We start from the raw sequence: 13,704 nt of genomic DNA on the forward strand, positions 1-13,704 counted from the left end.
GTCAGTGTTTTGCATAATCATAATAAGGAAATCTATAGTTGCATGATTTGATACTGTCCTGGCTGGCTGGTTAACCATATGGTTCCTCTTTGATTCTATACCATTTTCAGCTTGTAAACAGCAGTTAGGTGCATGCCAGTTTGCATCTAAATATCCCATAGTTCTTTTTGTTTCTAATTTTAACTGTGAGATGACTCAAGAAGCCAGTGTGGTTTTAATAAATCGCTTCTTCTGAAGACCAACCCAACCAAATTCAATTATTTTAAGGATCACAGCTCTCTGTTCTTGTGCTGTCAGTGAATAATTGCGTGTCACGAATCTCTGTGACCAAAGGTACGCAGTAAATATGATTCAGATTGAAGGTAAGTAGTGATAGTAATAAGGCTGACCTTGTAACTATTGGAAACCACTTTGCTTTTTATAGGAACAAGCTGTAATGTTCTCTCTGATCAGATTGAAATGAAACTGCATATTTTACTCAATTTCTTTTGAAGTAAATTAGTATCAGAGACTCTGCAGTTAACACATTTCCATTTGAGACTAGAAGATCAGAAGACTATGGGTTCTATTCCCACACCAGGCACTTGAATTTATTTTTCAGTATTAGGATCATAGGAGATACAAGGCAACTGAGTCCTGGGATCATTTACACCTTGTCTGTACCTACCCATAGTCAATTACTCTTTTTTTCAAGGATGGCAAGACCACTCAAACCTTCTCCAAATGGTTGAACAGAAACCACTTGGTTTCAAGAAGTGCACTTCCTATGGGCATAAGATCCCACTGTCTGATACCCACAGGGAGTGTGTGTACTGCCTTGGGCCTGCACACCTGGACACCCACTGTGAGGTGTGCAAGGGTTTCCATCCTGAGACCTTGGCGGATAGTGGAAGCAAACTTATTCTTAAGGGTTTGCTCCCTCCTTCCTCCTTTTTGGGCATTCTTTCTACTTCGGGAGGCTCTCCCTCCCCTCCAGAAAGTCCCAGGAGGCCCGGGAGTGTGGGAAATGCTCACACAAGAAGTCCTCCTTGGAGCCGCCGAGGAAGGTTCTGAAAGTCTTGGAGCTGACCCGTTCAGATCCAGGCAACTCTGCTCCTGTCTCCTTCCCTTCGCCCTGATTCTCTTGTGGCTTCAGGATCTAGTGTGACACCTGTAGCATTTCTAGCATTTGTCTCTGTTCCCAGCTCATCACCGACCAGTCTGTTTAGGAGGTCTCCCTCCCATTCACCCAGGAGATCTCTGCGACCCGCCCTCCTCCACATCTTCCTGAAGCCTTACCTCTAAGAACGTGGGCAGACTGATGAGGGCAGTTCCTCGACACCCAGATCCAATATGGGTCTTGTGTCTGCTCTGTCCACACCTGGATCCATGAGGGTTTCCCTGTTTCAACTAGTAGCTCCTTCTTCAACCAGTCATTTGGTGTCTGAGCTCTTGGTTCTATTGTTCTCTGGCACCGGGGTGTCAGTGCTGATTGTGATCCCTTTGTTGCCTCAGACTTGTTTTCCCAATGCACTCAGCCCAAACCCTGTCTGTTCCAAGTGTGTCTCAGAACCACATTTTTGAGGTTGGTTCCTGGGGTTGACTTACAGTCCAAAATTTTCAGAGCTCTTTCCCTTGCAGTGGCGACTTTCGAGAGCTCAGCTCTGGCTCCCTCTTCGGAGTAGGAGGCTTTGGCCCCCAGAAGGTACCTGCTTCAGCAGTTTCGGCCCTGGAGGGACTGCTTTCAGAGGATCAAGGCACTTCGGCCTTCAAAGTGGTGGAGAGAGTTCTTTCCCACTAAGGAGAGCCTCGGTAGACACCTCCTCAGAACCTCCCCTTCCCCATTCTGGTCTGGTGCCTGAGGCTTCAAGTTTGCCACGTTGACAGCCAGGCCCAGAAAGCCTCCACAAAATCCTGCCTCTGGATCCCTGAGAGTCTTCTGACACCTCCCTGGAGTATCACACTGACGAGGTCCCCCAGAAGAGGTTGTTTAAGAAGAGGCACATGGATTCCCCCAAGGAATCTCTTACCACCAACACTGATTTTGAGGAAGGAGAAGGGTCCCCCAGGTCACCACCCAAAGAAGTCTCCTTGGGAGGCATTGTAGAAATGCTACACCAGAGCGGTGGCTGGTCTGCCCAAAACCGTTCCCCTGAAAAATCAGTTCTGTGGGAGGCTTTCATGTCCAACCCATCTAATACTTGGGTGTCCCACCCTGCCGACCCACTAATTGAGCTAGTGTCGACTAGGGCATGGGAGGAGCCAGATATGGTAGAGCCGATCCCAAAGCATGCAGACAGATTTTGAGTGCCCCTTTGGACAAAACCTTTTGGACTAAGGGTAACCTTTTGGACTAAGGGTATCCCTGTAGGTGCTATGGTTGTCACAGCAGCCACCAGGAAGGACCTCTCACAAGACAGCTCTTCTGTTCACCCTCCCAACAGAGAATTACGAACGTTGAACAGTTTTGAGAAAAGGGTTTATGCCTCTTTCACGTTTACCTTTAGGGCATTAAACTACTTATCGCATTTCACGAGGCTACAAATGGATCTGGTGAAGGAACTTTATAGTTCGTCCCTTGGGTCCATATCTGCTGAGGAACAGAAAACCTTTTCCTCCATACTGGCCACCCTTCACTCACTGGCTAATGCGTCCATGAGGATGATATCCCACGCTGCAGAGAGTACCTCAAGGGTGGCCGATTCTGGCATTGCTGTAAGGCACCATGCCTGAATGGCTGCTGACTTTGCTGTGCCCTTCATACTGTCCTTTATCAATGCCCCCTTTGATGGCTTCACCTTGTTTGGGCCTACGGTTTGTGACACACTTTTACGCAGTGAAAAGGGCAGAAAGACCTCATCTGTTGTCTGGATCCATTTTTCTACCCCACAAAGGTCCTTTTCCAGGAACCAGCATAGGAGTAAAAACATGTGGTTTCGTAAGTTGCAGGGTCCTTTTCAAGGCATGCAGAGAGATTTTACCCCACGAGGCAGAGGGGGGAACTGACCACAATGGAAGATGCCGCTCACGCGGTCGAGGAGGTCTGCAAAACCAAGGTCACTGGAAACTTTTTCGGACCAACCCTTTCAGTACTCCTGAACAGTTGCCCAGCTGTCTTCCACTGGAGACAGTTGGGGGGGGGGGGCGCTTCTCCGTGCACCTAGCAGCTTGGTAGGCGATCACAAATGATTGATGGGCACTAAGGATAGTATCCAGAGGATACTGCATTCCCTTTTTAGAAATTCCCAAACAAAAATTTGCCTTCCAGATGTTCCACCTAGTCAGAAGGAGGATGCAACCTTAAAATTGAAAAATTAAAAAGTCATCCAAAACGTCCCTGTGATCAAGTCTAAGCAGGTGCTTACTCCAGATTCTTTTAGTGTGCAAAGAAAAGAGGGGACTTGCAGGCAATTCTGGACTTGATCACCCTGAACAGGTCAGTGAAACACGAAGTTCATGGATGGTCACGATTCAGGCCATCTTACCTGTTCTGAGGATGAACGTGTGGATGTGCTCTGTAGACCTGAAGGACGCATACTACCACATAAAGATGGACGGCCGCTGCAGACAATGTCTATGTTTCAGGCTGTGAGCCAGTCACTACTAATTCAGATCACTCCTGTTTGGCCTCACCACAGCCCCCCGGTGTTTACCAAATGTTTGGCATTGGTGGCAATGCATCTCAGGCTGCAAGGTTTCCAGGTTTTTCTTTATCTGGACGACTGGCTTCGGACTGCTTCAAACACGCATCTACAATCCAGGTCAGGGACTATCTTTTATATCTGGCTGCACTCCTAGGAATCATTATTAGCATTCAGAAATCTCAGCTGTAACCAGTTCAGGTCATAGATTTAATTGGAGCGCGTCTGGACACAAGGGTATCCCAGGCCATTCTAGCGACTGAAAGGAATGCAAGCTTAAGATTTCAGGTCCGGCAGATTTCTCTGTCCTAACATATCTGACCTGCTTGATTCTCAGGGCATTGGGTTCTGTGGCAGTCAGTATAACTCTTCTATCTACTGCCCGCTTATACATGCAGATTTTGCAGTGGACATTAGCGGTCCAATGGTCCCTTCACAGGAATCCTTTGAGTTTCCCCATCAAACTTTCCCACATATGCAGGAATTCTCTTCTTTGGTTGTTTCACTTCACAGATGTTTCTCAAGGACAGTAATTTATCCGTCCTCCTCTAAATGCTACTGTGACCACGGACGCCTCCCAGATGGGGTGGGTTGGGGGCATTGTCAGGGTCAAGCAGTTCATTTAATGAACATGGTGATGAAAGATTGATATAGCTAGGTAGGAGCTCAGCATAATTTGTCATTTCATTTGGCCAAGCACTGCATTGCCTAATAATGTAATTGAAGGTTATGCAGGAAGGTTGCAAGGAAATGCCATTTTAAGGTTGGTTGTCAAGAAGACCTGTACTAATAGTATAGAGTGTGGTTCAAGCTGAAATAGGTGATGACCGTTTATATAAATAGTGTAGGGAGACTACAAATGACGTAATAATTTTATTGGCATTTAGGGTACAGTATAAAATAGGATACATGTACATGAAATAATAAGTGTAAAGACTAGGCAAAGATGTACCCAACAGTAATTAATGTTAACAACGGGATACTTAATTATCAGGAGACTGGGATTTTAAGATGCAAGAAGAATGCATCATCCCAGTAAGGAGAATATGTGCATGTGACTAGACTGAAAAATGATTTAAAGATGTTAGCAATTCTAGCATTATAAATGTGAAGAACAATATGAATATTTAAGGTACAGAGCCTAATAGATGACTTCTGTAAGATAACCACTGTTTTACATGCGTGTGTATTTATACGAGTCATATTTTAAGACATGAATTTGAGAGATTATGTCCATTTCAAAGTTATGGTTTTAGAAGATGCGTATATTTGCTTCTGGATTTCATTATTATATGTGTTGATCAGTATCATCCAAAGGACAACGGTGATTTTATGATTAAAAAAGTTAAAAGGAAGTCTCTCACCACAGCAATTTGACCAGGTGCTGAACGCTACACAAACAAAATAATAAAAACCCACCAAAAATGCACTGCCAGTGATCAGAATTAGCGTACAAAGTATTTATTACCGCTTTCATCCAACAAGACTTCATCAGAATACTTTACAATAAAAACTGTTGATTTTTATACTTTCCATAACCAATCACAAATGCAAATAAAACAATCAATTAAATAATCATTGCTTAACATTCCTGAAAAGTCTAAAGAATATCACAAAGTCATAAAGAATCATAAGTAACCTTTTTTGGTAAATATCTTTAACCTTTGGTCTTAAAAAACATTTGATAGTTATCATTTCATTCAATCCTGGGAATTTGTCAGCCCCGAGTTTTATTTGCCATATGGTCTCCCTCTCTTCTAATCTGATGTGCTGCACAAACAAAACCTTCCACTTTGCAGGGATAATGTTTAATAACCTATCAAAATTCTGCGTAGTTAAGAAAGGGAGGGAAGGAGAAAACAATGAAAAAGGGTTAAAGCCTTTAAAAGAAAAGTAACTAAAATATAAAGAAGGAAGTAGAGCTATAATGTCAGGATGTACACTGCTGTCCTTAAAAGGGCCACCACATGACACCTAGTGATTGCAGTATAAAACACAAAAGGCAGTGAAAATTACAACTTTCTTCAGAACAGCTTGAACAGGTGGTGAATGTTATACAAATAAAAACTAAGTGTGAGGTTTGAAAAGACTCCCTAAACATATCCTGCTTTAAGTAACTTTTTATGTACTACTTCATTCAAGTACTTTTCAGGTATACTCACTGCCCCAGGCTTGACATGCTTTAAAGTTTAAATATATCAAGACTCTCTCTCTCCTTCTCCTCTGGGTTAGATGACACACTAAGACTTTAGGATATTGTTATTAGTACTGCTGTGGCCATAGCACTACTTCCCCTTACTCCACCCAGGCCCCTTCACTTCTTTGACCAAGCCTACTCATGTCATCAGTCAGTATTTGTTTTTCATTCAAGTCAGAAACAAATTCGTAGATGCATGTTATGTTTTGTATATAATAAAAAAAACTTTCCCTTCCTTTTTATATATTCCTGTTCAGATCCATTTATCTGAAGAGTCATCTAGTAAACATATACACTCCACATGCTTAAGTTGGCATTGAGACACACTTAATAGTAAAAAAGGTTGTATGTTTTATTAAAATGAATGTGGTTAATGTGATGCACTCTCGGATTAACCAAATAAGTAGCAATATAGTACAAGTTCGAACTTCGCGATGCATGACTTTTAAAAACAGTAGTGGAACTCTGTATAATCCATGATTATTTATATGTTTAAACATTAAATTCAGATAAAAATGTTTCATCTAGCAGAATTTTAATTATTATTACTCTTAAGACGTATCCCCCTGCCCAACTTCCAAGGAAGAAGTGGTCTCTATCATGTAGGCTATCTGGGCTTAGAGCCATAGCACCATCAAATTGAAAACACATAATGATAACTCCAGCACAGCAAGCAGTGATAGTACTTCACAAAGAAAAGAAAAATCTTGGAGCTAGAATCCGTGTGAAGCTAGACAGCAGACAATTTCACCTCTCTTTAAGGTGCTAAATGCATTGATGCAAAGATTTTTTTTGTTACTTTCACCTAGAGCTGCCATCCTCAACTCCAAGTCATAATCCCTGTTATGTGCAGATATCACTCATCTTTATTCACTTTTTTTTTTCATTTATTAACCATATAAATTAACTAGGCACAAGCTGTTTTTCAAAGGTGACCTGAAAGCACTGCCTGGTAAGTGACTTGCTTAGATAGATGAAGACTGAGGGAATCAAATTAAGTACTACAAAAGTAAAGCTCATTAGCAGCTTAGAGCCTTATTTGTCTCGGCTAAACTGACAGGCACTGGAAGGCATTTAAATTAGCTTTGCAAATTCTGAATTTCTTCAACTAATTGTTGCATACAGTTGTAATAAAATACAAGATGATGTGATGGGAAACTTTTTTTCTATATAGCCATCCATGGATATGACTAAATTAGCCTTCAAAGATCCCACTGCTAAAGTCTGTGACCCTCTTGACTAACAAATATCTTGGACAGTAATCTCATGTGTTCCATGCACACTTCTGTAAGGCATTTGTGCCTGGATATGTTCTAGGCAGTCAACCCCAGTGACTTTGTACCGGTAACTTTATCAGTGTCTGCCTTATTAGCGTCTCCTCAAGATTCAAAGCTCAAGTCTTATCTGGCTGTAATGACCCTAACAAAATAAGAAATCCTTTTGCCATTCATTTTACTCACTTCCTAGCAACATCTAGTGTCTCAATAGCTGGAAGGGCCTGCACAGACACAGGATTAATTTATACACGTAAAAACCTCTTCCTTTAAGCCCGAAATGAGTTAACTTACTGAAATACACTTTCATTTTGTATCCAACCTTGCCATTAAATGGACAGCAACTTTGTTTGACAACACATTAAATAGACCTGAAATTCACGTTTTAGAACAAAGCAAGCTTCCTTTTGAAAACTAGATGGTATTTTGTAATGCTTAATATTTATTATCAAGTCATTTGTCTCCATGAAGAACAGCTTTTGCACATTTAGTAAAATGTGTTCAGTGGCCACCACAGACATTATAAACTCTTTATCCATGCTCATCAATGAGCAGTAACACTTGTTTCAGTCAGACTCAAGTCTGCTAGAGAAGTATTCTGTGAAGGTTGCTTTGCCAACTATCAAAGCAACTTTCTGACACAGCTGCATTATCTGTAAGAATAATGACAAATGCTCTTGGCAGGTATCAGACATGCTATTTTTTTTAATTATTACTTAAAATGTACATCTACATGCATTAATAGAAAAAAGCGTGTTAGTTTTTTTTTTTCCTTTTCATTCGTTATAGGTGGTTTCTTTCTTAACAATTTACTTCAGCATTACATAAATTGCTCAATTCCTGCATTCCCCTGGACCTCACTCCTTCTCCTCTTCCTCCTTTAACATTGTTCTGCATATAGCTCCTACAGATTCCATTTATTTCCATGTAATTCACAGCTTCTCTTTTCTAAAGATCCTACCCCCCAGTCCTTTTATCTCCTTTACAATATTCAGTATTTCATTTACAATTGATTTAGTTTTTGATTTCCATTTTCTTGTAATTGCTTTTTTTGTCAGCCAGTAGCGTTAAACTTAATAAGGCCTTACTATGTCTTGGCAATTCATATCCTGTGTCCCAACTCAAAAGAATCATTTCCTTAGTTACAGCCATATGCTTCCCCAACATTTCTGACAGAGTACCCTGCATGGAAATTTTTAAAATCTACTAATATATACCAAAAAAAAAATATGCATTGTCAGGTACTTCTCTGTTTTCTGACACAACCCCCAGCATTTCCTATTTACTTCTGTAAACACCTCTATGCAAAAATCTTAAACCTTTTGCGCTTTGCTGTATAAATGGGAGACATGTAGATACCCTTGCATTGTTCATTTATAAATTGCCTTTCCAGCCTCTCCACAATTTTCTAACCTCCTCTGATTCATTCTTATCATACAATTTTTAATGTGCCGTACTAATTATCCCTTAAGAGCAGCTTCTATTCTAGACTTGACTAAAAACTCTACCAATGCAGGTCTTTCACTTAGCACTTCCCTGTCCCTTTGCTTTTATACTCTACCATTACCTAGAATGGTAGCTGCGAAACTTCATATGGGGTAAATGTGTATTTATGACTGCAGAATTAAACTGATTACGTTGTTGAAAAAGAATGATTACGTTTTTTTCAGAATGTAATTTAGCATTATTGTGACATTTTTATTTGATCTGTCTTTGTAATTGTTAATAGGTAATAGGCCTTTTGCATCCCATCTTGGAGGTAAAACAAGACTCTTCTAGTTAAGCATTTTTTCAAAGTATGCTACATTATCTACTATTAAACCAGCATGGGTACATTTCCTTAATTTTGTTGTGCAGTTTCTTATATTCATTCACAGGATAGTGGATTGTGACAGATTTTTTTTTTATTGTCATTAATTGATTTGTAAGTTGGAGGTGAGGAACTTTAGTAGTGTCCTTGTTGAAGCAGATATACTCCATCTGAAGAAGATATTGTTTTACAAGTATCGTAACCTTAAAAAGAATATGGCATGCAATAAACCTAAAGAAAAAAATGGAGAACATAAGCTGAGTTCATTCCAAGTGTAAGTGAGCTGGTGTGCTTTGCTGATAGCATTTCCACCTGTGGAATATAAAGTTACATTCCAGTCCCACTCCAGTATTTGATTTTACCATGTATAAATTGATGCCCAGTTTTAGCAATGATATTGTCCATTAGATGAAACCTTAACTTAAGTCCTCATTTTCCTCTTCGGGAAATTTTTGTTTTGTTTTTTTTTTTTTGTTTGTTTTTTTTGCCATTTTGGAAAGCCATGCTTATAATTCCCATCGTCATTAAAATGACTACACATTGAATGCAGCTTCAGTAGGTTTGCATATGTCATTATTAACTTTCTGAAGCAAATAAATACATATTTAAAAATATATTCCCAACATTTCTATTTTCAAGTATTTCATTTCTCATGAGTCTGACTGGAATGTCTAATTTAGTTTGGAGTGTCACACGAGGAAGGGACAGAATTTCTGCACATTTTAGCAGTAAGGAAGGTAACAAAGTACAATTTGTTTTCTGATATTAAACCCAATTATGTTTCTTTTAGTCCCCAAGGCTCCAGAGATCGATTCTGACAAATGTCTAGTGGCTGATAACTGTATAACTGTGAAGTGGAAAACTCCTGAGGAAGACAGCAAAATTGATCACTACATATTGGAGTATAGAAAAACCAACTTTGAGGGACTGCCAAGGGTCAAGGATGAGCGTTGCTGGGAGGTAGTGGACAACATCAAGGACACAGAGTATACATTAACAGGTGAGACATGGATTTTAGTGAATAAATGTTTTACTTGTACTGTTGAATATTTGACCTCCTTTGTGAGAAATTATTTGGTATATTATGAGTTAGAGCAAGTTAGTTGAATCATGGTTTGGTGAAGGTGCACTGAAGGATGATGGATGAATGTGATGGATATTGGTCACATTCTGCTGGCGCTGACAGGCCTGTAAGAAATACACCAGCAACCACTTTTGTGGGACATCCCAGGCTGTCAGTATTACACATCCACCGACTGTTGGAGCTAACACATGATCGATCTGCAGCTTGTTTCCCCAGTAGGTGTTCACTACTTATGTTTGAGAGCAAGTGCTGTTATCCTCAGGACTCAATAGGCTCCATGATCCAGATTGAGAGCATACCATGATGCCCTTCTTGCCATGCCATTGACATCTGACTAGATGTGCATCATAAATATCATTGCTGCAATAAATTATTTTACATGATTTAGATGAACTTGAGAGTTGTGGATGTCAGCCATATTTTCATTGGTCAAATGTTCTGCAATACCCATGGTTGCAGTCACCTGATGTGGTTGTTGGTAGGTAGTTTGGCTGTTAAAAAGAGCAACCTCCTCAATCTCCTTCACTTGTCTTTGCAGTGTTGTCATTAGACTTGTATCTTTCATCAGTCTAAAATTAATTTCTGATTCTTGTCTACAAACTGTAAGTGAAATGTAAGATGTTTTCTAGTCAAGCAAGCAATGTCCTGTTAGAAAGGCACCATAAGTGCTTGTGTAACTATATTCCACCTAAGGTTACCCATACACCCATCTGCAGTGTGTGTTCTTTTCCAAGAAAAATTATTGTGAAAATGAACTAATGGCTGTTTTTTTTTTTTTTTTTTTTTTCAGCAAAAAGACTTTATCTAGAATGGTTGAGTTTAGAATTTCTTGACCCAGCAACGTTGATTTTGTGGCATAGAAAGGGTCTGGAATTATCCCTGCCTTAAGAACTTTAACAGTTAGAGAAAATAAGGCTCTTGATAGAAAACAAATGTATACTTCAAGAACTGTGGGTATTGACAATATTAATTGCAATAAGCAGTGTTACTTATAATACCGGTATACCATACTACCAGTCATATGTTCTAAAAAACAGATAGATGATCTCACTGTAGAACTGTTTGATCTCTCATTTAAATATCAAGAGTCTAAAATGAAACAAAAGTTAACTTGGGTTCACATGTAATGAAATGTGGTTATGGTGCAATTATTGCATGCTTGATGGCTGTCGCGTTCGTTCTGTAATAAGATGTGCATGGTTTGCAAGCCAACATTTCTTAGACGACATTAAAGGTAAGTTATTGAATACTCCTCTGGATAAGGACTTCTTTTCAACACCTCTTTAGAAAGTCGTGCAACACATGAAGAAAGGCAAAAAAGTGCATAATGTAAAGTTTACCACACCAGTACAGAGGTATGAAAGAAACTACCCTACAAAAAATTACTTTTTTCTATAAACAGAGTAGCCAGTTTGAGATTTTAAATAAGAAACTTCAAAAAAAGTAAGAGATTATGGCAGCAACAGCATGATATTTCTTACAGCAGGATAGATCTTTTTCTGTTCAAAAGTGACGGTCAAGGCTACCATCTCACTGCCTGCCCATCTGCATACATTACAAACAGATGTTATATTTGCCCTTTTTTTTTTTTTTTCTTAAACAACTTGCCGTTTTGCAACGGAGGTAGTATCAAGAGGCACACCACTGTTGCAAAACTTGTGTTGGTGCTGTTATCTTATTATGTTTCTTAAAGAGATTAGGATGGACAAGATTTTACGTCATGTGTTAACTTGGTATTCCATTCCAGAGTATGTTCCAATTGTCTTAGAACAGATCTTGCATTCACCATGTTATTTGATGTCCTTAGAATTATCATGCCAAGTATACCATACATCTGACCAGTGTACCAAAGCTTGGGTGCCTTTCTCTCGCACCATACTTCTGACATATGACCCAAAACATGAGAATGCAAAGCAGTACATAAGAGACTATGGGTTTGAAAATCCTCCTAACATTCTTGCCCTCAGCCCAAATAGTGAGACTTCATTTATGCTTCAGTCTGTCAACCGTATAGCCTCTGCCAGTTTCCATTGAGAGTGGGCATATAAATATCCCCATTGGTGAACCTTCCTGTTTCTTTTTACATTGGACTGAAAAGTTTTTTCATGTCAACTAAGAGGGATGTATGTGACTTTAGGAATCAGATACCGTATAAAGATAGGGATTCGTATCACTTCACTGAAAGACTATTTTACTGACACCCATTTCACTGAGACCAAATCACCTAAAGTTCATTTCACCTAAAACTGATTTCACTGACTAGTAGTACTCTAAGGCAAGTCAAAGGTATATGTCCTTTTCTCCACTATAGTGCGATCCTGGTGTTAGTATATATAGTTATGGGGGGCACAGCCCCCCACATTGGGGGATGTGGGGGTAGTAGCCCCCCACTTAATTTGGTTTTATGTTGTCTGGTTTTGTTTTATATTATTTGGTAAAACCCAACTAGGTGGGGGGCTACACCCCCCCACACCCCCTAACTATATATACTAACACCAGGATCGCACTACAGTGGGGAAAAGGGCGTATACCTTTGACTTGCCTTAGAGTACTACTAGTCAGTGAAATGAGTTTTAGGTGAAATGAACTTTAGGTGATTTGGTCTCAGTGAAATGAGTTAGGAACAGTGTTTCTTCTCCTGAGAGCTCTGTAAGGGATGCTGAGGCCATAATCCCTCCTGATTCAGTCCATCAGCCAGTCTGTGGCTTGGTACAATAAAGGAGATATGCAGTTTTACTTTTTATGCAAAGAAGTGATGCAGGTTTAGTTGTGTGCCATACGCAGGGGCATCATCAGTGTAACAGTTCATTCTCCCAAGAAGTGAACATGTTTGGGATTTCCTGAATTGCACCTCCAGACTTTTCCTGGGGCTGAAGATGTCTTGAAAGAGTGTTCTGGCAGTGGGGTGCACCAGAGACCCACCTGTTAGCCATTAGATAAAATGCTGTCCTCTCACTTTTTCTGCTGTATATTTGTCTTGGTGGTAGATGTATTATGTCTTTTTGCAATGAAGATTCCTGTATGCTTTTATACCATTTCCTCAGATTCCATGCTTAATCACATAATCAAAAGAAAAAAATTTACCAAAATGTATCACCTTCACCCCTTGGGCAAAAAGGTTGTGCTTTTTTTTTTTTTTTTTTTGCTGTTGGATCCCCTACCATTAGAGGAAACCATTTTAGGATAAGCCAAGGAAGGTCCACCCCACCACCTTGGGCAACATTTATTTTATTTGCATGTATTTACTGGGAATGGAACCCCTTTTAACTGGAGACACAGGGAGAAAGTCTCCAGTTACAACAACATATGAAACAGAATCATAAAATATTTGAAACAGAATCATGAAACAAGTGCAAAAACCTGCTCATATGTACCTGTTGATCATAACAGAAAAACCTAGAAGGGGCACAGTCGAATATAAAGGTAAAAACTGTTTCTAAAGAATGCTAATCATGTTGTAAGAATGAGCGTTAGAAAAGTGTTTGTAAAGTGAGTGTATTTAATTCCCATAGAGCTAGAGTAAGTGAGTATAGCAATATCAGTTATTGGACAGAATTATTTATGAAATATTTTTACTATGTACAATTTATTTACACAGGAGTTACTGTTGTAAGAAGAGCTCCTGGCTACACTAGGCTCTCTGAACTCACCTCTTATTAGTGTTGCATAAATATCTGCAAAAGGTATTGCAGCGACCTGATTTGTTAACAAGCACCATA

At 39.7% G+C, this 13,704-nt stretch overlaps 1 protein-coding gene across 2 annotated transcripts in view; it reads left to right on the forward strand.

The window, feature by feature from the left end:
• The window catches only part of LOC122793200 (FSD1-like protein), a 913,201-nt gene that overhangs the window by 451,504 nt on the left and 447,993 nt on the right, over positions 1-13,704 (forward strand). For both annotated transcript variants that reach the window (XM_044061031.1, XM_044061032.1), the window contains exon 7: positions 9,692-9,901. In XM_044061031.1, the coding sequence (XP_043916966.1) occupies positions 9,692-9,901 (210 nt within the window). The remainder of the gene's footprint in view (positions 1-9,691; positions 9,902-13,704) is intronic.

This window comes from Protopterus annectens, chromosome 2.part0 (genome assembly GCF_019279795.1).
Source record: "Protopterus annectens isolate FY-2018-M chromosome 2.part0, PAN1.0, whole genome shotgun sequence".
Classification (NCBI taxonomy): Eukaryota; Metazoa; Chordata; order Ceratodontiformes; family Protopteridae; genus Protopterus; species Protopterus annectens.